Below are 20460 nucleotides of genomic sequence, written 5' to 3' on the forward strand. Positions count from 1 at the left end.
GTAGATCGCTGCCACCGATTGGTCGACAGCAGCACTGTGGACTCACCTTGATGTCTGAGAGTCTGGTTGAAGACAACAGGCGTTCGAGTCTGAACAGTCTGGACTAAAGCTCTGCCCGAAGACTGGGGAGGAAGACAGATTTATAGAACAACGTGGGAGTTAGTTTAAGTTCTGGATGAATTGAATGTTGCAGTACAGAGTTTAAACCCGGTCAGGGTCTGAGGCCCACGCCGACGGCACATTTTACAGCAGCATGCGATGATTTCTCACTGTTTCATGTTCAGTGAACATGAAACACCGTCAGTGTTTCTCTCAGGCTGTTTCAGTGTCGTACCAGAGTGTTTGTATGGGGCGGGTTCAGTCTGACGGTCGTGCCGGCCGGACTGACGGGCAGCCGCGGCCTGATGGTGGCGGTGGTGACGGAGCCGGGGGCAGCCAGCGGGGGTGCGGAGGTGCTGGGGGTGGGCGTCACCAGAGACTGCTGGTTGCTGAGCAGAGACTGACGCAGGGCGGGGAGGCTTTTCTGTGGAGCAACAAGACAAGATGGCATCAGGGGTGGACAGGAAGTACTCAGATCTGCCTGAAGTACAGATACTACAGCGTAGAAATACTCAGGAAATACATGACCTTTGCTTTGGCTGGTGAGTAAAGTAAATCTACCAGTGCTACTTGAGTAAAATAAATGTCAAAATAGTTTCAGTAAAAGTACCAGCATCGAAATACACTCCAAAGTACTCATTATGCAGATTGATATGTAGGGCGGCTGAGCGAGAAACCCCCTCTGCTCCTGAAGGCGGTTGGCGTGTGACTGATTAGTTTCTGATCAGCAGTCCGCGCCATGTGACAAGAACAGAGCATTGTTACTGGATTACATTTACTCACGCATCACTTAAACGTCGCCGCCGGAGGAGCTTTCAATCCTTAAACTGATTCATCCGGAATCAAACATCAGAATTCGTTAGTGGATTATATTTTGTTTTAATAAGCTGGCAGAGTCACTTTACAGATTCAGACTCATGTAGTGAAGTAAAAAGTACAACATTTCCTCTAAAATGTGTAGAAGTAACATACAAGTACCTTTGTGTGTATCTGTTATGACTGTGATAGAGCTGCTGCTCGATGAGGAGCTGCAGACGCCACTGAATTATATTAATAACATCTTCAATGACTGAAAAGGAGGAATTATACGTTTGTATTTAAAAAGTCCTTCTGGCAGTTACTCTGTAAAGACTAGTGCAACAGCTGTAGCAGTAACAGAAAGAGTACTGATACTCATGGTACTACTTGTAGTCTGACAGCAGCAGAGTAGTACCACAGTAGCAACAGTAGTAGTAGTGTAATTAATACTAGCAGCCGTAGTAGTAGTCACAGTATTTATACTAACAGAAGAAGTGGAATAAGTTGAATCAAAATAAATCAGCATTTATTTTAATTATGAATCATTAAAATGATTTTCTCAGTTTCAGCTCCTTCATGGTGCAGATCCTGGTTTAGATGATGACTCTGGATTTTGGACTGTTGATCAGACGTGTATCAGTAGTAGCGGTATTAGTAGTACTGCAGTAGTATTAGTAGTACTGCAGCCTGTACTGCGAGCCGTACCTTGAGGAAGGGGATGAGGTAGGGCTGTGGGGAGGACTTCAGCTCAGCCTGCAGCCGAGAGGTGAACTCCTCAGGCTCGATCTTCGCATCCTGAACAAACACAAGGCGGTTAGACTGCAGGTAAAAACGACCCCTCGGGACGAAACCTGCAGGAGGAGGTCGCTTACGAGCAGGTCCTGCACCAGGGCCTTCACATTCTTGGAGGTATCTGGGGAGGGCGAGTTGTGGGACGCCAGCTTGATCAGCGTGGCGAGGAAGTTCTTGCATTTCTTCACGTTCTCCTGCATCTCCTGTTGGGGAAAGGGAGGGTCATTACTGAGCCAACGTTCTGCTGGACGTCTCCGAAACGGTCTGGAAATGTAACCGACCTGGGACACCACGTTGACTCTGCCGGGGGGCGTGGCGGCTGGCGTCGTGCTGTTCACGGGGTTGGACGTGACGCCGGCAGGCTTGGCGACAGGCGCCCCACCCGCTGTTATCACCGTCTGGGCCTTCTGAGGGGTGGTCATTTTCACCGGCACCGCGGCTCCGCTGGGGGCCACCGTGATGGCCTTCTGGGAAACGACAAACGCCATCAAGGAGAGAAACCACCAGACATAAGATATTTTAACACATGACCACAAACAGTGATGTTTATCTGACACTCGGTGCTGGAAGTACAAACTGTATAGAAAATATCCGCTGGATATGGAGGCGCAGGTTACAGAGACCGCCGTGAGCCCACGAAGTCCTGGAGTCACCTGGCTAACAACAGCTCACAAGGTCCAAATTTAAAAGACTGGGCGAATGTGATGTAGCGAGGTGCTTTGGAGCGAATTAACCAGGTGAGACAAAGCGTAGTTTAGTCAAAAGGTGGCGTTTTACATGGCAGGAATAAACAAGAAGCAGAGGCTGCAGCCCAGAAACTAAACCAGTCACTCGGATCTGAGGACCACGGACCTGCGGATCAAGGACCTGAGGACCACGGACCTCAGGCTCAAGGACCTGAGAACCACGGACCTGAGAACCACGGACCTGAGGACCACAGACCTGAGGACCACGGACCTGAGGACCACGGACCTGAGAATCAAGGTCCTGAGAACCACGGACCTGAGGACCACGGACCTGAGGACCACGGACCTGAGGACCACGGACCTGAGGACCACGGACCTCAGGATCAAGGACCTCAGAAAACTGGGACAAGGTCAGTGGAAACAGCTGATCAGTCAAGTTGAGGTAAATGTTCGCTACGTCAGAACTTTCTCCAATTTAGCCAGTTAAAAACAAAAACAACTCAAATGTGAACAACTTTTTTGCAAAATTGTGGAAGTTTTTTTATTTTGCTGTTTCCATCAACCTTCCTAAAGTGATAAATGCTCATAAAATATGTTGAAAATGGAAAAACGACTTCAGTCTGTGCTCAAGAGATCTGAAGGGAGTCTGGAAGACGACGTCCCCCGGGGACATCTCTTGGACTGATATAAAGATCGGTGGCCTGTTTAGAGTTCAGTCGTTTTGTTGTGTCTGTTATTGTGGACCGGTCTCTCAAACTTATTATTTTTAATTTCCTGCACCAGGGCTTGTTCACTCCTGTAACCCTGACCTGAAGGTTTTCCTGCTGCTGTGTACCAGCTATAAGGAGGGAGGGGAGGGAGGGGGGGTCCTGCCCTGCCTCATATGGCCTCACTGATGTCGGCTCTAAACGGTGTTCAGGAGTCGTACAGGGGAAATCTGATGAGTCAGAAGGTGATCAGACGTTTATAATATTAGCTGATAGGATTTAATAACTCTTTTTTTTAATCGTTGTCTTTCATCATGATGGCCGTCAGGTGACAGCAGAGATACAGCGTTCACGTTACAAATCACATCTATCGGGACGTGTGCTTTCACGTGTTTGACGGGACAACGCAGCGCCTCGCCGGGTGAAGGTAGAGAGCCGAGGCTGAAACACACCTGAACCGTGGTGGTGGGAGACTGAACCATTCTGGTCTGAGCAGGGGAGGCCAGGCGGACCGTCTGAGGAGCCTGCAGACAATAGGGAGGGAAAAGTACACCGTTTATAATCGCAAAGCATCATGGGAAGTCTTAATATAAGCAGCTCTGAAGCTCAAAGTTCATGTAAGGACACACAAAAAAACAAACTTCCGCTGATTTTATTTATTTCTTCTCTAGTCTGGGAAAGAACTAATGCTGATTTTCAATTCATCGATTAATCTGTTGATTAATGTTTTGGTTTATAAAAAGCCCAACAATTATGTAAAGTCATCAATATTTGTCCAGTGGTGTTACAGAGTGGAACTTCTTCCCTCACCAAAATACTTCTTCACATTCACACTCTAACTTTCACCCTCATGTGCAGTGAACTGCTGCAACACCTGCAGGCTGAGGCTGACAGAACGCCGCAGAGTTCAGCAAAGAAACATTTCATTTGGATCAGAACTATGCAGCACCACAGACCCTGATGTGTACCAGACCCACCGTGGTAGCCGTAGTGACCCGGATGGTGGCCCCGGCCGTCGGCGTTGCAGGTCTCTGGGTGATGTTGGCCACCGTTTGGCCCTGCTGCGTCTTGGCCTGAGCCTGGGCCAGAACCTGCTGAGGGACCATCACCAGCTGACCCGTCTCCGTCCGGACCAGAACCATACCTGAGGATGAGGAAACAGCGTCAGTACCTTCATCTGACAGAAATACATGTCATTTCTAACAATAACAGGAAAATGATCAACAAGTCCCAGTTAGTCCTGGTGTAAACCTTTAGCCTCACTGTAAAAACCTTTAGCCTCACTGTAAAAAACTTTAGCCTCACTGTAAACCTTTAGCCCCACTGTAAACCTTTAGCCCCACTGTAAACCTTTAGCCTCACTGTAAACCTTTAGCCTCACTGTAAACCCCTTTAGCCCCACTGTAAAAACCTTTAGCCTCACTGTAAACCTTTAGCCCCACTGTAAAAACCTTTAGCCTCACTGTAAACCTTTAGCCCCACTGTAAAAACCTTTAGCCTCACTGTAAACCTTTAGCCCCACAGTAAAAACCTTTAGCCCCACTGTAAACCTTTAGCCTCACTGTAAACCTTTAGCCCCACTGTAAACCTTTAGCCCCACTGTAAACCTTTAGCCCCACTGTAAAAAACCTTTAGCCCCACAGTAAAAACCTTTAGCCTCACTGTAAACCTTTAGCCCCAGTGTAAAAAACCTTTAGCCCCAGTGTAAACCAGTGTAAACATTTAGCCTCACTGTAAACCTTTAGCCCCAGTATAAAAACCTTTAGCCACAGTGTAAACCAGTGTAAACCAGTGTAAACCTTTAGCCCCACTGTAAACACCTTTAGCCCCACTGTAAACACCTTTAGCCTCACTGTAAACCTTTAGCCCCAGTATAAAAACCTTTAGCCACAGTGTAAACCAGTGTAAACCTTTAGCCCCACTGTAAACCTTTAGCCCCACAGTAAAAACCTTTAGCCCCACAGTAAAAACCTTTAGCCCCACAGTAAAAACCTTTAGCCCCACAGTAAAAACCTTTAGCCCCACAGTAAAAACCTTTAGCCCCACTGTAAACACCTTTAGCCCCAGTGTAAACACCTTTAGCCCCAGATTAAACATTTTGTCTCAGTGAAAACCTTTAGTCCCAGTTTGTTCATGTCTCTCACAGAGCTGGTGGTTTAACATCACTTCCTGCTGAACTGAAGTCAGGTTTAATATTTCCAGCCTGACCCTGAATGGATATTGATCCGTGTGTGATGTATCGATCTTTTATGTGGCGTTTGTGGTCAGCATGTGTGAGCCCTTAAACTCGGTTCTTAAAGAATACCGAGCCAGACATCAAGAGTTTCAGGGAACGTTAATGGTCCAAGACCTCAGACCTAAAACACGTTGATGCATTTAGTCCGATTCATCTAACTGTAGTTTATTAAACTTTCTGTAAATCTAATCTGTCTGAATGCCGTTTGGTCTTTTCACAACAGTCAAATGTAAGATTACTGAGGAAAACTACAACCTGTAGTTTATGAGCATGTGTTGTAGAAGAAGAAGCTGCTCTGATGGTTAAAGTGGATTCTGTCCTAGGCGGTTCTGACAGGACCTCAGATCCTGACCCAGAAGCCTCAAAGAAAATATTTAATCTGCTGCAACACAGACTAGGTTTAAGTTGTGACTGTTTCCTACAAACAAAGATGGCCGCTGGAGATTTTAAAGGTTTCCATTTGAACAAACCGAACATCTCTCTCATGTTTGTCTCGCGTTCAGACGGATCCGCCACCTGGAGATAGGAAACAACTTAAAACTGGTGTTTGTGTTGCAGCAGACTGAATATGTTAATCCAGATGTTTAGAGTCACTGAGGACTGTGGGAAAACCTTCACAGAAACAGGAAGTGATGTTAAACCAGCTCCTGGGTGAACCTGATGTTGAGAGTCTGGGAACACATGAGGAACAAACCGGGTCTACGGTGACACCCAACAGGTGACCCGGTCTCAGGTGAACGGGTCATTGTTGTGTTTGCTCACCAGGCGGCATGCTGAACCCGGGGGGCAGCTGGATGGTGGTCTGCTGCTGAGGTCGGACCGCCAGAGTCTGTTGAGGAGCCGCCGGCCTGGGGGAGCTCGCCACCAGCCCGGGTCTCTGCTGCTGGATGGAGGTGGCCACCACGGGGGCGCCCGGCGGCCTCACCATGGCCACCGTAGGCTGGCCCAACCCGTTCACCGCAGGCTTCCCCCCGGCCAGGGTGACAGCAGCTGTACTGGTCCCGGTCTGAGTCTGGCTGACGGGGGACTGGACTGCAGCAGGCGGAGGGGTACTTGCCAGGATCACAGAGTTCCCGGACACAGGCTGGCTCTGAACCAGCATCTTGGTGTGCATCAGAGGGTTGCTGTGGTTCACGACCTGAGAGCTGGAGGCTGGGGCGCCCTGGGTCACCAGCTGGACCCCCTTAGGGTCCACCCCGTTCTGGGTGGCCACCGGGCTCGGGTGCCTCTGCAGAGCCACGCCGGGAGACGCCACGGAGGACTGAGGTACAGGAAAGGTGGGCTGTGAAGCCATGGAGGCGATGATGGTGGACCCGCCGGCGCTGACAGAACTTATCACGGTGCCGGTCCCGGCTGCTGGGGGGGCAGCGGGAGAGTTCACCAACTTTGCAGCTCCGGAGCTGCCGTTTAAACTTTGTAATCCCGGAGAGCCGGTCCTGACCGCCTCCGCCGCGGGAGCCGCGCTCGGACTCAGGACGGCAGCCCGGTGGAAGCTAACAGCAGCCGCGGACTGAGTGGTCAAAGTTACGGGTCCGGGTCCCGGAGGAACCGCGGGAGGAGAAGCTCCAACTGTTCCCAGACCAGCTCCGGCGGGTATCACGGCCCCGGCGGCGGCCGTAGAGGAGGTAGAGGAGGCGAGGGCTTTACCGGAGAGCGGCTCATTAGCGCCCGGTTCCTGGTCTAAACCCGCTTTCGGATGCCCTTGTTGCGGCGGATCCAGAGACCCCACCGGATCGCGCACTTTCCCTGAGAACGGACCGGCCGCCGGAGGAGCTGCCTCCCGTTTCCCGTCGGAATAAGAAGCCGCGGGAGCCTTTCGGTCGCCCAGTTGTGATTCCAGAGAGCCAACTAGGTCGCTAACTGCTTTCTCATCCACCTCGGTGAAGAGCATGTCCTCCAGTGGGTCGGAGGCTCCCGCCATCTTTGATGTCGGACCGTTGTGCAAATCGTATTTTAGAATGTACGCATGCGCGGAGGATCCGTGTTGTTTTCGAGCATAGAAATAGAACACGTAGATCACCTGAGGCGCCAGGTCCAGCCACAGATCCAGTTTCAGGTCCAGGTTCAAGTACAGGTACAGGTTCAGGTCCAGCTACAAGTCCAGGAACAGGTACAGGTCTAGGTCCAGCTACAGATCCAGGTTCAGGGCCAGGTACAAGTCCAGGTACAGGTCCAGCTACAGGTCCACGTCCAAGTACAGGTCCAGGTCCAGGTCCAGCTACAATTCCAGGTTCCGGTCCAGCTCCAGGTACAAATACAGGTTCCGGTCCAGCTACAGGTCCACGTCCAAGTACAGGTCCAGGTCCAGGTCCAGCTACAATTCCAGGTTCCGGTCCAGCTACAGGTACAAGTCCAGGTTCCGGTCCAGCTACAGGTCCACGTCCAAGTACAGGTCCAGGTCCAGGTCCAGCTACAATTCCAGGTTCCGGTCCAGCTACAGGTACAAGTCCAGGTTCCGGTCCAGCTACAGGTCCACGTCCAAGTCCAGGTCCAGCTACAGGTACAAGTCCAGGTTCCGGTCCAGCTACAGGTACAAGTACAGGTACAGGTCCTGGTTCAGGTGTGTGCTGCAGGTAAACTCACTGGCAATGAACTGTTGGAAGTTTTATGGATTGGAGCAATACTGTCTGAAATCAGATTCCAAATTAGTTTGCAGCGATTATCACCAAACTTTCATAAAACAAACCAAACAATCTGGAATAACATTTAAAATCTTTATTTGTTGTTTATTTACGACTGCAGAGCCAGTAAATTTGATCTCTGTTAGAATTTAACATGTTTCGACTGTTCTTCTTAAAACTCTGCATGTTGAGTCACATATCGTTTGTATAGTGTGTAAATCAGATATCTGTAAGACGGGTGTTCATGTGACCGTCGTTTTTACACCAAGTGTGTTTCTAATGTTAACTAATCTTTAACTTCTAACAGCCTGTTTCTGCCCTTCAGTTCATTTTAAACACTGTTTCTCACAGCGAGACGTTTACAGAGGTTTTTCATTTTATCTGTAACTATGTGGAGAAAAGCAATGTGTGTGATCTGCAAATCAACACACAGTTAATGAGGAAATGCTGCATATTTAAGAAGCTTTAATTGAAAATGTTTTTTTTCTGTATGTATAAATTTAGCTTTTAAAGCTTTGTTGTGATGTGAGTAATATCTTTGATTAATTAATGAGACCAATCATTAGGGGAAAAAAACAGACATTTACTCAAGTACTGCTCCTTTATGTTTACATTTGTGTATTTTGTTATTTACTTCCCTTTTATCTTGCTATGTAAGTGAGCAATACACAACAAGGAATTTCCTCCCAGGGATCAATTAAGTCTGATTTCTGAACCGACAGATGTCTTCTATCCTGCACAGATCTAGATCTCACGGCGCAGCGTAATCGCGCGATATTACGAGTTCCCGTTAGCCCCCGCGCTCAGAGCCAGTCCATGGAGGAGGAGGAGCAGGTAGCCATGTTGTAGCGGCGAGACGCGCGAGTTGGCGGAAAATAAACTGCGAGTAGAATCAGCGCAGGTACCCTCACGGTCCGGAGGAGCCCCCATCCTGTTCCCTGCTCGGACTGCAGAGCTCCAGGAGACACCATGAGCGGCGGGACGCCCTACCTGGGCAGCAAGATCAGCCTGATCTCGAAGGCCGAGATCCGCTACGAAGGGATCCTGTACACCATCGACACCGAGAACTCCACCGTCGCACTTGCTAAAGGTACCGCAGCTAGCCGGCTAATGCTAACACCAGCTAGCGTCAGCTGCCGCCGTCTCTGACACGTCTCAGACAACATGCGATCTGGTCCCGGACGTACCAGGTGCAGGATTAACCCAGACCCGGACCACACCAATAACGTGATCCATGTGGCTAGAGTTAGCTTGCTAGCAAAAAGTTAACAGGTTGATGCTAGCTAGGCTTATCAAGCAGTAAGCTAGGAAGCGGTCTAAAGCTAACAGCTAATAAAGCTAACCGAAACGTTACGAAGTGATTTATTACCGGAAAGGAAACAACGTTTGAGCCGCCTGTAAATCTAATTTAGGCAGGATAAATGTTAAACTCTGAGACGTGAGTCAGCTTCTCCCTCCTGGCAGCTAACGTTAGCACGTCGGCTTAGCTGTGTTAGTGCAAACCAAAAACAAACCAACCGCCAAGTTTTCCGTTTCACTTCCTCACGAGGCGGATTTAGGAGGCTGAACACCTGCCGTACAGCTCACCTGTTCACTCACAGCAGATTAGGACAGAAACTATTCAGTGAAACTTCATCAGAGCAGCTTTTTTATCCCCCGGTGAGCGGACAGGTGAAGCGTCGGCTACACGAGGCTGTCTGTACATACATGGAGTACTTAAATCTATAATATATCGATCTATCTGTGCGCGAGGTTGCAGTCTGTAGGCAGACTCGCGATTCAACTCAGAGTGTTTCCTGCTTCTCACAATAAACTGAATATCTTTGTTCATTTAGCTGAAGCTTTTATCCAAAGCCACTTACTTGTCTTGCTCAGGGGCACACAGGTGGATGGGTCACAGTGGGGAATCAAACCCGGGTCTCACACCAAAGACATGTGTCTCCACTGAACCATCGCCACCCGATACAAACAACACAACATGTCACCTTTGGGAGATGACGTCTTCAGATGTCACGTGTTGATCTGACGGTCGTCCAAAACCCAAAGACCTTTGATTTGTTATGATGGAAGAAGATGAAATGTCCACATTTAAAACAATTACTCAAAGATTTAAGTTTAAGAATTAGAAACTGTTTGGGTGTGTTTATTTTATTTTTTTTAAACCCAGCAGCAGCCTCCTGTATCTGAGTAGGTGATGTGCCGCTGCTTGCATTTGATTTTGTAGTGCAATGATTTGGCCGGCTGTCGTCTTCATTCAACATGCTGCAAACAGATGTTGTGCCGTCAGTCAACCTGTGGGATCACAGACGGCGGGTTTTTAAAATCTGTACAGAAACATCGTGACATAACTCTGATTAAAAATAAAAATTAGCTGTCAACTATTAAATAAACCTTTTTTTGAAAAGCGATTCCAGCTTCTTGGATGTTTTCTGACAGTAAAGTGAATCTGTGCTGGTTGGACAGAACGAGATATTTGAGGACGTCCTGTTGGGCCGAAGGGAAACATGAAAACGCGCTTTTCTGACAGACCAAATAACTAGTTGACAGATTAATCGTGAGCTGCACGCCTGCTGCGATGCTAACGTCTGCTTCCTCCTGCTAGTGCGCTCCTTCGGCACGGAGGACCGCCCCACCGACCGGCCCATCCCGCCCCGAGATGACACCTTCGAGTACATCATCTTCAGAGGCAGCGACATCAAGGACCTGACTGTGTGCGAGCCGCCGAAGCCCACGTGCTCTCTTCCTCAGGACCCTGCTATCGTCCAGGTACGTTTCACACCTGGAGCCTGACGCGATGTTTGGTCTTCCTGTCTTTAACGTTAACCAGCTCTGACTTCCTCCTCAGTCGTCCATGAGCACCAGCTCCTCGTCTTCAGCTGCCGCCGCCCCGACCCCCTTCCAGTCTGCTGGTTCCTACGGCCTCTTCAACCGGGCTCCAGTTCCTGCCTATAACCAGTTCAGCGCCAGCCCCCTGGTTTCCCCTCAGTTTGGACCAGTCGGTGTCGGTAAGCACAACAGTTTGGCTTCAGCCCGTTTTATGGGTCTGACTGTGGGAGCAGGGACTCAGCTGGGCATGATATCCAAGGGTTCAGGGTCTCTCTGTGGCTCTGGGACCACGTAAAGCATGCCATAGAAACCGTGGAGGGTCGGTCCATGGCGTCTGTGTGACTTCAAACGGTCGAGGCCGTAACTTTCCTCCGCTACATGCCCAGTAGTCAGCAACGTGACAAAACTAGTGGTGTTGTGTTTGAGGTGTCTGTCAGTCCTCCTCGGTCAGGTGATCTCCTTTGTGAACATCACAAGCACCGCCTCCACCCAGTCTCAGAGCAGCGCTGGGGGCCCCGCTCTGTCCTCTGACTCGCGGCCTCTGGGTACCCTCGTAACCGAAGGTATGAAACCTGTAGGTGGACTCTTGAAACAGCTGCTTTTAAAGCCAGTACAGTGACCTCCTCATCCCGGGCCGGTCACCACGGTTTAATGGATCAGCCCAGACTGGCTCCTGAGGTGCAGCTCCTGCCTGCTGTAGTTTGTGTGGCGGAAATGAGCCCAGCTGGTTTATAGTTTCCCTTGGAGCAGCAGGACTGACCTGTCCGGGTGCAGGTCCAGTCAGTGATCGGGTTTAGTTCGGGACCACTAACACTGACCTCTGGTTTTCCTCCAGGCCGCAGCAGCCCCAGCCTGGACCCTCTGCGGAAGAGCCCCGCCCTGGAGCAGGTGATCCAAAATGCCCCCACCGCCACGGCTCCGGCCCCCGGCCTGGGGCGCAGGAGCCCCCCTCAGGGTCGCACGGCCCCGTCCACCGCCGCTCAGAGCAGCCAGAAGGTCCAGCACCAGGATGGCGTGGACACGAGGAGGGGCGAGCCTGTCAGGGGTGGCCGTGGCGGCCAGGGCTGGTCTGCCCCCCGAACCATCTCCTCCTCGCACATCGCCGCCGCAGACAGGGCTCCCAACGCAGGGCTCCCCCACGCCATCTTCAGCCACTCAGGTGAGACCTCAGACCGGCAGTCACCTGTGCCGCTGTCCTGTGTGGACTCTCCTGAGAGCGAAACGCAGATTCAGCCTGAACTCAGTAAATGTATTTGTCGTCCCCATGATGACCCCTTTGTTACTGCGCAGCTCAAATATAAAATGAAGTTTGAAGTCAGAACAATTATTTCTCTAGCAGTGTTTCCCGTGTATTACAGAGATTACAGCGGCTTCAAAATGAACAGAAGATATTTTTTCTCGTGTTTTGTGCCGCTGCCGTCAGTACGCTGACGCTAGCTAAAGTTCTGAACAGCTCTGAGGGTTTCTGCCACTCGTTGGTGCGAACACGCTAAGCTAGCTGCACCTAAATCTGGAGTGCACACATAATGGAGCCTTTACGGTAAAGGAAAGGTCACAGAGCAGCTGACAGGCAGGTTACAGTTTCTCTCTCCACAAAGACAAAAAGACCTGAAGACAGGCTGTCAAGTCTGAACTGGGCGCCACGAGCGCCACATACAACGTAATTTATCAAACTGCGTCTGACTTTGTGAACTCAGCGCAAGGATACGCACGAGACACAACATATAAACAGTGTGGAGATGAGATTAACTGGATTATTATGTGATTATTATTTCACAGGAAGTGTAAAACCTGTTATAGTTGCCCATTAAAAGTAAAAAAACAACAACCAGTTTTCTGATTGGCCAAAGGGTCACACAGTGAAGCGAGCGTCCAAAGGTTTGTGAGCACAGCAGGATCTCTGAGAGGGTTATCGAAGCGCAAACACATTTACAGACGAACAAACAAATTTTCCTTTTACGCGATGGTGATTGTTCTGCTCTGAGCGCAGCCGTGAAGTCGGCTCATCTTTTAGTCCCACATTTAAAACCAGTTGGTCTGAAGGTGGCAGACTAGTTTCCACCACTTTTCTCTCTGACCAAAAGACTCTGCTGTTCCAGGCCCAGATGCCCCGAAAGCCCCCAAACCAGAGGCTGAGCAGGCGCGAGGCGAAGGCAGGGACCCGGGTAAACGTGCCTCAGGTTAATCCCTCCTCTGAACCATCAGCCCATTCAGACTCCGCATGCCTGCCCAGCTCTCCTCTGGGACAGGGGAGCCTCGCTCTCATGCCCTCCCACCGCCTGACCATCCTGTTCTTCTTTGTCGGTGTGTGCAGATTGACGTGCTGTTCGTGTCAGTGCACGTCTGGCTGTTTTCGTGCCCTCTGAATGACTTGCTGCATTTCCTCCATGTGTGATGTGACCTTTACTTCTGTGTGCCGCCTGAAGCCCGACAGTGGATGTGCGCTCTGGTTCGCTCGTGAGACACTGTTTGTTTTGACAGCTGACGTGTTTTAATTATTTATTTTTTAATCCTGTCATTCAGTGGCTGCCGGTGCTCCGGCTAACCGGCGTGGGCGAGGGGGCGGACACCGCGGCAGGGGGCGCTTCAACGTCCGCCGGGATGGACCCATGAAGTTTGAGAAAGACTTTGACTTCGAGAGCGCCAACGCCCAGTTCAACAAGGAGGAGATCGACAGGGAGTTTCAGAGCAAGCTGAAGCTCAAAGGTAATTAAGCCACACTAGCATGTCGCTCTGTTTCTGGCTGCTCTCGCCACCCAAACGCCTGCAGAACGGATGACGTTCCCATCAGCCTCAGCTGTACGTAGGGTGCAGGCAGCGTGGAGGGAAGTTAGGCTTTGTTAACGTTCAAACTGCCCACGGTGAGTTGAGCCAAAGCTCCTTTTAATCAGGCAGCGTTTCCTCTGGAATCATTCAGCAGCGGCGTGATGCGAATTATAAACAACCGTTATCAACAGACTATTCTCACTGGCACGCCGTGTGAGCACGCGACGCTCGAGCCCAGTTCACACCACACCAGTTTAAGCCCGATTCGCCATTCGAGCTCACCGACCTTCCGGCTGGGATCGGGGGCAAACCAGCTTTGAACAGCTCGCCGACGCCAGACAGATTTCTAGCACGCTAAATATCTCCACATCCAGCCAATCAGAGCACGCTGATCCAGACTCTTTGTCTTTATAATGTTCAGCTTCATAACAAGAACCAAGTCCTGTTTCCAGATTACTTCCTGTGTCACTTTTCACCTGTTTTTTCTTTACAAAACCAGGGGCCTCATTTCTAAACGGTGCGTACGAACTAAACAGGGCTGGAAACGTGCGGACGCCACTTCCCAAGCAAAGGTTGTGATCTATAAAACCAAACCGTGCGTCCTGTAAGTAAACTCTGAATCATGCACACGAGAAGAGAAACGGCGCCTCACATGGCAGAAGGATGAAACGGTTTGAAATGAAGAGGCCTACTGCTGTGTAAAATAAATCCAGATATTCCCTCTGAGTATTCCAGGCTTAAAGCCTTTCTGAATAAACAAACAGCCGTTTGACTGATTCTCCCTGAAGTGGCAAAAAATCATCATTAAGATCATTTGCAGCCACAAAAAGATCCAGATTCAGGATCAGAAAACACAAACGGAGATTCTGTTGGACAGTTTAATCAGGAGTCATATTAATTAATACTTAATTTATTCTCCTAAATAAGGTGAACAGGAGACAAATTACATTTAAACTGATGCTGTTTTCAGTGCGTCAGTCGAGCAAATAGCAGAGTTTCATATCTTGTTATCAGATGTTGGTTTCCTTATGGAACCAAACGCTGAGCGCCAGCGTGTGGATGTGACGCGCTGCTTGTAAAAACACGTTATGGAAAATAAAAAAACTATTTTATATCATTTCCAACAAGTCGTCTTTCTTTAACTCGTCAGCAGGTTCGTTCAGTGAGCCGACTGTGCGTAGAAATAAATGTTTAAACTCAGAGGAAGTCATTTGGTTTCCTCTCTTTTCGGGGGTATCCAGATCAGTACTTCAGGGTCGTCCGGTCTGTGTGGCCCCCTCCAGCCAGCGACTAGCCAGTCACTACTCAGACGGGGGCCCCGTCCTGCAGATCAGTTTTAGAGGGGCAGAGGCGCACGGACACTTTTAGTGAGGTTTCTACGCACAGTTTTATAAACGAAACGTTGTCAGCTCGTGTAGACGTCCTGTCACAGACCAGTCACGTCGCGTGATCGCCTTCGAGACTAGTCTGCACGCGCCTTTAACTCGCTCCCTGTGCTCGTTCTTCAGAGGGCATCTACCTGGCACGTGTAACAGCAGCGTAAAGAACACGGCGGCTACGACTCGGAAACGCTGTGACAGAAAAAGAAATAAACATGTACAACGAGATGGGCGAAGTGGGTCGTTGAGAGTCTGCCTGTTTGGGTTGGCAGTTTGTGTCTCTGAGCTCCTATGACTGTGTTCGTTCTGTCAACACTCAGACGAGAAGGCGGTGAACGGAGAGGAGAAGGTTGACTCGAACGTGGAAACGCAGAACAGCGAGGGGAACGCCGACGAGGAGTGCGACCCGCTCGGCCCCAACTGCTACTACGACAAGTCCAAGTCTTTCTTCGACAACATCTCCTGCGACGACACCAGGTAGGAGGACACCGAGCTCGGCCTTTTAACCGAACCTCCGCGAGCTCCAGCCGGACGCCAGCTGCTTCCTTCAGTAACGTGTCTGTTTTTCTTCTCTCCAGGAAAGCCAACGACAAGTCCGGCGGCTCGGTCTTCCCCAGGTCAGTGTTCATTCCAGTCTCGTAGGTCTGCCCCCCCCGTCTGTAGCTGCTCCTCATCTCTGTGCTGTTTCCTCCTCCTGCAGGGAGCGGAGGCAGACCTGGGCGGAGGAGAGGAGGATGAACGCCGAGACGTTCGGCATCCCCCTCCGTCAGGGCCGAGGGCGCGGCGGTTACCGTGGACGCGGCGGTATGGGCTTCCGCGGAGGTCGGGGTCGTTCGGCAAGCCGAGGGTCCTTCGGTCCGCCACTAGGAGGAGGCGGCTTCAGGGGGGGCTACAGAGGAAACCAGGCCGGCCGGGAGTTTGCCGACCTATCAGCGTACAGGGTAAGAGCTGATTCACACGCTCTGTAAACCTGCTCCAAATCCACACTGCCGGTCAGCAGTGTTAGAGCAGCCGCCATGTTTGTAGTTCTTAAACAGTCCAAAGTTTAAAAACAACGTTTCCAACATTTTCAGATCTAAAATGAACAATTAAATGAAGAAGTTTGTTTCACTGTAGGATCAACCGAAGCCCAGCTGCTCTGTCTGCCTTCATTAAGATCGTATATAAAATAAAGCTTCTGAGGTGGATGAACAGGCTGCTTTTCCTCTCCTTCCTCTACTTTTAACTCATTACTGATCCCTGAAAACTGTAGATCTCTTTATATATCGGAAATATGTCGAAACGTTGATTTTAACTTTGGACCATTTTTAAGGTTTTTCAGAAGAACTACAAACATGGCGGCTGCTCTAAAACCTTTGGACCTGCGGTGCACAAACATTAAAAGATTCATTATATTTAATATCCAGTCCTGAAGAAATTAGTCATAGAAGGTTTTTGATGGTTTAGCCCATCTACTACATGTTTAGTGTTTTTGTAAACCATGATTCTGAAATTTTATATTTATTTGCGTTCATTTGAGCCCAGGATGAAACTCTGTAGGCAGATGTGTGAGCAGGTTCGGGGGCGTGGGAGTTTTCCTGGAAAATTACTTCTGCTGGGGCCAACAATTATTTAGTTATTAGGTTCCTCTTTAAGTAACTCGACACAAAACCAAAGAATATTTAATTCACAGGGATAAATGTTGATAAATGACCTGTTAATGGGTTAAACAGCTGCTGTTCTGTGTTCTGACAATCTGCATTAAGATTATACTCAAAGTGTTGATAAACCTAAAGCGGCAGAATATTTCCTCTCTGAAACAGACAGTTGTTTTTTAACCTAAGTGTCTGCTGTTGTTGTTTAATTTTTTTAATTTTTTGTCCTTTTCTTCCAGAAGGACAACAAAGTGGCTGCGTAGTCTCAGCGGGAGGAAGGAGCTGCAGGAAGGTGGAGCTTCTGCAGTGGAAAACGAAAATAATGAAGATTGTCTGCTAGTTGTATGTTTGTCACCAGCACTGGTTTAGACTGCTGCGATACGACAGCGCAGTTTATCAGAGAAACACTTTAAAAAGTCCAGATCTCTTCAAAATAATTATGTATAAATGTCATATTTCAGAGGGGTGTGAGTCATTTCTTTAGTTTTTCAACGATGTTCCCCTTTCCCGAACCTGGATCTGACGTAGCTTTACTCTGGGGGGTGGGTTCAGTTCACCTGTCACCTTTCTAACATGTATTTTTCTACTATTGCTTAGACGTTCATCCTGTGGTGTAGTCGGCCGCTCGCCGTCGCGTCGCCGCTTTCCGTTTGACTGTTTACTTCAGACGTTCCTCGCCGTCTCGTCCTAACGCTGCCGGTAGATCTCCACACGTGTACTGGGCTCGTTCTTGTGGTAGTTTTTACTCCCGGTGTACGAGCAGAGAGAGGTCATAGGTCAGATTTCAGTCGCTTCCTTTTCGTCTTATGCTTTATGTGATTTACTTGGTTGATGAGCTTCGGTTAGTTTGAGCTGCGGCGCTTCCTGGCAGATCGGCCGGGCCCGTACGGAAGATCTGACAGGAAAGCAAGTCAAACTAACTAAACTAGAAAACACTTCTATGTGCATTTACTGAAAAACACGTTAACAGGAGAGTAGTTTTTTTAGTGGTTTGTCTTTAATAGCTGAAGCGTTTTCCGCGTTAAATCAAAAAAAGAACAGTGAAGATTCAGTGTGGACCAGCAGAGAGCAGCACAGACCTGCCAGGACTGAAGTTTCAGAGACGAGAACCTGAGCAGAGAACACTTTTGTAGTACTTTAATACACCGTCTTAGCTGCTGGACAGTAAAACACACATCTCACTTTTTTGTTTTCTAACTTCAAAATAAAATAATCTGTTATTAAAGACAAAAAGCTAAATCATTCTTTCGTTGACACATAACTGTTTTATCTCTTATTATTATTATTATTATTATTATTATTATTGGCATTTTAGAGCTTCCATATCTGAAGCCGTTTGCACTTTTCTCAGCCGTTCCTGCAGATGTTATTACTTAGAGTTGTTTGTCGGGCTGCTTCACGAGACACACTAATTTATACCGCGAGCCAGGCTCAGCAGCCCACCTCTTACAGTTCACTCGACCTCGACGCCACTACCTTTATCCCGCAGCACTGCATGGTGGTCGACGGCCCGCTGAAGCTACAGGAAGTGATGTCAGCTGTGCATAGAGAGCGTGCTAGCTGTGCGTGTAGCAACATAGTTTTCTAGCAATATTCATACTTTTATGAAGGATCGGGTCTGATAAATTATGGCTGAATAATCCGACGACATCCTGGCCTGGCATGGCATGATTTATGTACTTACAAACTTATGCAGATGAGATGCTGTTTTCCGTTCCTGAGGTGGTCTTCAGCTAACGGAGACTTTGTAACTGACAGATGGAGATTTCAGGGGGGCCGTTGATGCAGACCTGGGGTCAAACACGGAGCGCTCAGCCTGTCTGTTTGTTTCCTGCTGTTTTGCTTCAGTGTCTTTGTCACTTGCAGCAGGTTAACAGGTTACAGAAGTGAAATGAAGATCTGTGTTGACCCGGGTTTGTTCCTGTAAACACTATCGACTAAATGGCTTCGACTCCGGAACGAGGGAATGACCGCTGACACGCAGAGCCTCCTCTAAAGTACTTTAGTTGTGCTCAGGAAATAAATTGAAATGAGATTTGTCTTGATGCGAGAGGCTAACGGCTAACGTCACATCAAAGATTAGAGAAATCAGTGTTGCTGCTGCTGAACTGGAGTGCACATGACTTTAAAACCTTGAACTGACCTTGGGTGAGTTTCCTCTCTGTTATAGAAGCTTTGCATTGAGACACTGAAGCCATTAGTTTAACTGCTGAGAGTCTTTGGGAGCTTTGAGTTGCATCCAACCAGACAAGGTGGAGTGTTTCACCAGTCAGTTTAACTATGATGTGCTCAAATAAAAACACTGATAAAGAGCTGAATGTTTACTTATTTTCTCTTAAAGCTGTTCAGTCTCATTCTTTATAACTACGATCGGGATGGAAATTTAAAATCTTAAAGCAGCAAACGAAATGTGAGACAGAAAATAAGGAGAGGAAACTATTTTAAAATCAACAGTTCATCATTTAAAGACACAGTGAGGAGAGAAGGTTAAATAATTTTACTTTGGGTTTGAAAACTTTTTAATGATGGATCAGTGTCTTAATTTATTAAACGAAGCATTAAGCTCTGAATGTTTTCAGCCCAGAAAGTTAAACTGTCAGATGTGGCTCAAAGCTTCTAACAAACTGATCCACCACCGCGGTCCGGGGGCCCGGGACCGCCGTCTGGGTTTGTTTCTTTCGTGGGGGAACTGGCTCAGTTACAGACCGCTGTGGTTCTCGACTCTTCAGGTGTGTTTGCACGTCAGAGCTGGAAAGAAAATTCTTGTTTAAACCGCGGGTCTGGATTACGTGCCGGGGCCCCCGACCCTCCGAGGGCCTTAAAGCTCCTACATCAGTTGATATTGGCCTCACATGGTGCGTTAAAATAAATAAATGTCAGGGGTCAGTCAGTTGGGGCCCCCGGTGTGTTGATCCGGCCCTGCCTGTTGAATAAACGCACTCATTATTAGACTTAAAGTGAATAATTACAAAGTTTGAGGCACATGTCAGGTTCCTGAGAGCAGAGTCTGATTGGAGGGGTGGGGGGGTATTTAAAAGAAGTTAGAAGTTCAGGTCTGGTTTGGACCGGTGTTGTATAAAAACGCTCACAACACTACATGTTGCTCAAATCTCACCACACTGGGTGCAAACAGAACTGTTTGGATAAAGAATGACGGTTGTCGATGCAATAACTGACGGGATGGTTGGAGCAGCAGCAGGAGGCCGGGGGCGCGTTTGTTCTCCGCCTCCTGTAAACACTCTGGAGTCCACATGTCTTTGGACCCGGCATGGCGTCCTCCTCTGTGGGCCTCAGCGGCCCGGGGTTTTTATTAAGAGCAAATAAAAAAACTTGTTCATTAGTTTGTGTCGGCCTCCGTCTCCTCTGTTCTCCTCAGATGTGGAATATATATAATAATAATATATAACTCCTGTTTTCATTACAGGTGCCTACAAAGTGTGTTGATGTTTCATCAGGACATGGAAACAAGTCAGTCATTGAAACACCACCTCACACACATTAGGTCACCTCTACATTTTTTAAAGGGAAGAAAACTGTTTCAGCTTCTCTCTGAGGTCAAATTAAATGATAGACCACAAAACAATCAGGCCTTCTGGATCTAATCGGTTTCAGTGAATCTAAATAAAAATTCTTTCACAAATGTAGTGAACATGGAGTGTTTTTACGTTTTGTGTAACAAATAGTTAGCGAGTATCAAGTTATTGTACAAATAATCCAACTTTATGTCCGTAATCATATCCTCTGGATCTGTAGTATGGGCACTATTCTGCCTCCATACACCCATATCGAGCATGCGCAGTTAACATAAACAGGGTAGCCGCGGGGTCTTGAAAGTATTAAAAAAGTCTTAAATTTCGTTTTCGTCCTTTTGTAATTATGCTGTAACGTCACAAATGAATACTTTGTGTGTGTGTGG

At 48.5% G+C, this 20460-nt stretch overlaps 2 protein-coding genes across 4 annotated transcripts in view; one reads left to right on the forward strand and one right to left on the reverse strand.

Moving 5' to 3' along the window:
• Window positions 1-8577, reverse strand: part of LOC119893165 (transcription initiation factor TFIID subunit 4-like) — a 35053-nt gene extending 26476 nt beyond the window's left edge. The window contains exons 1-8 of one of the 2 annotated variants that reach the window (XM_038705138.1): window positions 6081-8577; window positions 4060-4226; window positions 3535-3606; window positions 1971-2153; window positions 1770-1892; window positions 1603-1692; window positions 335-523; window positions 47-122 (exon numbers count right to left, since the gene is read on the reverse strand). In XM_038705138.1, coding sequence (XP_038561066.1) covers window positions 47-122; window positions 335-523; window positions 1603-1692; window positions 1770-1892; window positions 1971-2153; window positions 3535-3606; window positions 4060-4226; window positions 6081-7239 — 2059 coding nt within the window. In that variant the 5' untranslated portion in view covers window positions 7240-8577. Of the gene's footprint in view, window positions 1-46; window positions 123-334; window positions 524-1602; window positions 1693-1769; window positions 1893-1970; window positions 2157-3534; window positions 3607-4059; window positions 4227-6080 lie in introns of both variants that reach the window. The other variant, XM_038705137.1, reaches the window with a different exon arrangement.
• A 159-nt stretch (window positions 8578-8736) lies between these two features.
• Window positions 8737-19884, forward strand: lsm14aa (LSM14A mRNA processing body assembly factor a). Of its 2 annotated transcripts, XM_038705141.1 has the most exons (10): window positions 8737-9029; window positions 10542-10705; window positions 10785-10944; window positions 11601-11924; window positions 12865-12945; window positions 13289-13471; window positions 15231-15387; window positions 15489-15527; window positions 15611-15851; window positions 16784-19884. In XM_038705141.1, exons 1-10 carry the CDS (start codon window positions 8909-8911, stop codon window positions 16805-16807), a joined length of 1494 nt encoding a protein of 497 aa, XP_038561069.1. In that variant the 5' UTR covers window positions 8737-8908; the 3' UTR covers window positions 16808-19884. The 2 variants fall into 2 exon arrangements, with proteins under 2 accessions (XP_038561069.1, XP_038561070.1); XM_038705142.1 differs by lacking the exon at window positions 12865-12945 and having other exon boundaries at window positions 8739-9029.
• Window positions 19885-20460: the final 576 nt, after the last annotated feature.

Source organism: Micropterus salmoides, unplaced genomic scaffold, assembly GCF_014851395.1.
Source record: "Micropterus salmoides isolate LMB-PRFRI ecotype aquatic unplaced genomic scaffold, ASM1485139v1 Ms_hic_scaffold_8, whole genome shotgun sequence".
Classification (NCBI taxonomy): Eukaryota; Metazoa; Chordata; class Actinopteri; order Centrarchiformes; family Centrarchidae; genus Micropterus; species Micropterus salmoides.